This window comes from Salvia hispanica, chromosome 6 (assembly GCF_023119035.1).
Source record: "Salvia hispanica cultivar TCC Black 2014 chromosome 6, UniMelb_Shisp_WGS_1.0, whole genome shotgun sequence".
NCBI classification, from domain to species: domain Eukaryota; kingdom Viridiplantae; phylum Streptophyta; class Magnoliopsida; order Lamiales; family Lamiaceae; genus Salvia; species Salvia hispanica.
In genome coordinates, this window is record NC_062970.1 from 40,702,489 (window position 1) to 40,706,124 (window position 3,636).

General features: G+C 36.4%; 1 protein-coding gene across 1 annotated transcript; it reads left to right on the top strand.

The window, feature by feature from the left end:
* Window positions 1-551: 551 nt before the first annotated feature.
* LOC125196181 (polygalacturonase inhibitor-like) lies at window positions 552-1,971 on the top strand. Its single transcript, XM_048094589.1, has 2 exons — window positions 552-878; window positions 1,083-1,971. Exons 1-2 carry the CDS (start codon window positions 700-702, stop codon window positions 1,891-1,893), a joined length of 990 nt encoding a protein of 329 aa, XP_047950546.1. The 5' UTR covers window positions 552-699; the 3' UTR covers window positions 1,894-1,971.
* The last annotated feature ends 1,665 nt before the right edge of the window (window positions 1,972-3,636 follow it).

Sequence of the window (3,636 nt, forward strand, 5' to 3'; positions counted from 1 at the left end):
AAAATTTTAATTTTTAAAGAACAAATTAATATAAAAATAATTTTCTATTTTTATGGGATAGAGTTAGGACATAATTACATATTTACATGAATATAAGTTTATCTAACAAGTAAGATGAGAAAAGAAAATTGTTGGAATCGAAATCTGTATATAATTATTTAATTATAAACCTATATCTTTTATTTGGATCGACTTTATTATTAGAGTGTCAATATAATAATCTCATAACTAAAAGCAAAATATCTTCGTATGATAAATATCTCGTGTTCAAAAACAAATTGTACACACCCCCAAGTTCAAAACCGACATAAACATAATTGCTGCCGTAGACCATTTGGCTTTTCTTATAGTATTACAAGTATAAACAAGTAGCATGAAGCTCGCACTATGAGTGGTCTATTATTGACCTTGATAGATAAGATCATGAAATGTCTGAATTTCAAGATTGAAGTCAAAATACTAATAAATAATTTAAACATACGCGTATACTCCTTCAATAATCCAGTTGTCCTAATCTCTACATAACTCTCCCCTAGCTAACCCCTCCCTCTTCCTCATCAATAAATCCATTAAAATCAAGTTCCTATTCGACCACAAACTCATACATACATTAAACCAAACCATGTGCCTTCTCATTGATACTTACATTACAACTTTGTAGATAATGAATTGAGAGAAAAAAAAGAAGAAGCAAGCATCATGAGGAGCCTCTCTCTCCTCCTCATCCTCTCTCTCATAGCCATCCTATCCCAACCCACATTCTCCAAATCAGTTCGATGCCACCCTCAAGACAAGAAAGTCCTCCTCAAAATCAAACAACACTTCAACAACTCATATGACTTCTCCTCGTGGAACCCCGACACCGACTGCTGCACTTGGTACTTATACAGTCATCTCAGTTATTTATTTACACTTTACACCATTATAAAATATTCTTATATTTTTATTTTTTTCTTTTATTTATTAGTATGTTGTTGCATCTTCTACTTATATAGTGATTTCAATTTTGCTACTTATATAGTGATTTCAGTTCTATTTACACAGATATAATATATTGTTTTTCTTTTTTAATGTGTCAAAAGGTACATAGTCAAGTGCGACCGCCTCACAAACCGCATCACCAGATTCAATCTCATCACCGCGGACGACGTCGCAGGGCCCATCCCGGATGCCATTGGCGACCTCCCCCACCTCACATCCCTAACCTTCCACAAACTCCCAAACCTCATCGGCTCGATCCCACCCGCCATCACGAAGCTAACCAACCTCCAAAGCCTCACCATCACCTGGACCAACGTCTCCGGCCCCATCCCGCCCTTCCTCAGCCAGCTCAAGAACCTCACCGGCCTCTACCTATCCTTCAACAACCTCACTGGCTCAATCCCTCCCTCCCTGGCCCAGCTCAGGCTCCTGACGGGCCTGAGCCTGGACAGGAACAGGCTCACTGGGAGCATCCCAGAAGCGTTGGGGGATATCCCAGCGAGCCTGATGTACATTGACCTGTCGCACAACCAGCTCTCGGGGAGCATCCCCAAGGGCTGGGGCAAGTTCAACTTCACGACACTTCAGCTGGAGCGGAACAGGCTCGAAGGGGACGCTTCGGGCCTGTTCGGGAAGAGTAAGAGCATTGAGAATGCTGACCTGTCGAGGAATATGTTTGCGTTTGACCTGACTAAAGTGGAGATTCCGTACCAGTTGAGGTACTTGGACATGAACCATAATAAGATATTCGGATCGTTGCCGGCGGGGCTCGAGCCGCTGACGTTTGTGAATGTTAGCTACAACCGGCTGTGCGGCCGGATTCCGACCGGCGGGGTATTTCAGGAAATGGATTATTTGTCGTTTTTTCACAATAAGTGTTTGTGTGGGCCACCCTTGCCCGACTGCAAATGAGAGTAGTAATTTTGTACACTCCATTTTCTCTCTATGGAATCTTGAATAAAATTTTATTCCAAATGTTTTACTTTTACATATGATTTTTGTAATATACTCGTATATGGAAATAGTTCACTTTGACAAATTCGATTAAGCAGATAATGACTCAAAAAATCTTCCGTGATATGCGTGGACTATCTCGTGCAAAAAATTTAATGGAAGCAAGTGTGTAGTTTTAAAATACTCCATCTATATTCTTCATTAGAAATCTGTATAGAAAAATTTAATGGAAGCAAGTGTGTAGTTTTTTTTAATAAGAGGCTATCATTAGTAAAAGATTAAAGATGTGTTATTGTGCTACTACTACGGAGTGGTGGTACGTAAAAGAGCAATACTTCTCGTGCTGCCACCAACTAAACATTAATTACATAATTAGATTTATTAATTAAGATAATTAAGTTTTAACTAAAATGATTAGATAATCATAATTATTAAAGTACAGTACCATTTTTGGGACGTGCACAGATACAAGCATATATAATGATGAACTGACCAAACAGTAAAAAACCATAAAAACTAACACGTGGAACCGTAAAAAATGGATTTGTACTTCGCTGGGCCTATTGGGCCCTGTAAACCGCTTCCAAGATGAATAACATAGCAACCCGGCCCGTAATCATACTTGATTGGGAGTGTATGTTTGTGTCTACGTAGAAAAGATAAATGGTGTTGGGCTAGTTTCATTTGGGCCATCGTTTTGGGTTATATTCGATAATTAGAGTTTCTCAAATTCGTACTCCTTGATTAACAAAAATTTTAAGATTTAATTCGGTAATCTTAATGCAATATCATATACAGAAATTACATGTTAAATACCTTATATAAGCACTACATCAGGTTTTGGAGAACTAATTTGAAATACGTTTGCCGTTATTGAATCAAAATGGTCTTAAAATGTATGGGAAATGGGTTGTGTGTTGAACACTTGAATGGCACCAACAACGCCACTTTCACAACTAATATAGAAAAAAAGGAACAATTTAAAATAAAATTCATATCACTAGACGGAATGCAACACATGCATAAACAGGTTATACACATGTCTATTTTCAAATAATAAAAATAGTAGCAATAGATATGTATTATAGTGGGAACACATTCAATTCAAAACACCAGGATTTATATCTTGCTTTTTTTTTGAAGAAAGAAAAAAAAATCATAAATAGGTGCTCCATTATTGCACAGTTGCACTAAATAGATGAGATCTGCCGCACATGAATTTGGCAAAATGGGATTTGAAATTCTCTGAATATCATGATTGAAGTCCAATTACTAATACCAATAAATGAATTGAGAGAAAAAGCGAGCAAGATGATAAACACTTTAATGAAAAATAAATTCATAGTTAATGAACAATTAATTAAAGTATTTTGGTATGTAAAATCAAAATCTTTTATTTCTCATAAACTACAAAAATGACATGAAAAATTATAAATTTTGGCAGAGTGTATTCTAGCCCAACCTGATTGTAAAATATTCCGGCAAAATACGATCTACGTGGAAAATCCTAAAGTCTGCACGCAAACCAAAAATTTAAAACCTTATGACGTTGTTTCCTTCTCTAACTTTTTCGATAAATCTAAGAATTTGACTGATAAATCGTACTTTGAATCGAGAACTATACTATTTTGTTTCTTAAATGTTTAAAGTTGAACCCGATGCTTTTACACATCATACGTCACGTGAAGAGAAGTAGCAATA

Coding starts and splice junctions, on each gene's coding strand:
- LOC125196181 (XM_048094589.1), top strand. CDS start 700: ATGAGGAGCCTCTCTCTCCTCCTCATCCTCTCTCTCATAGCCATCCTA. Junction 879..1,082: donor GACACCGACTGCTGCACTTG/GTACTTATACAG, acceptor ATGTGTCAAAAG/GTACATAGTCAAGTGCGACC.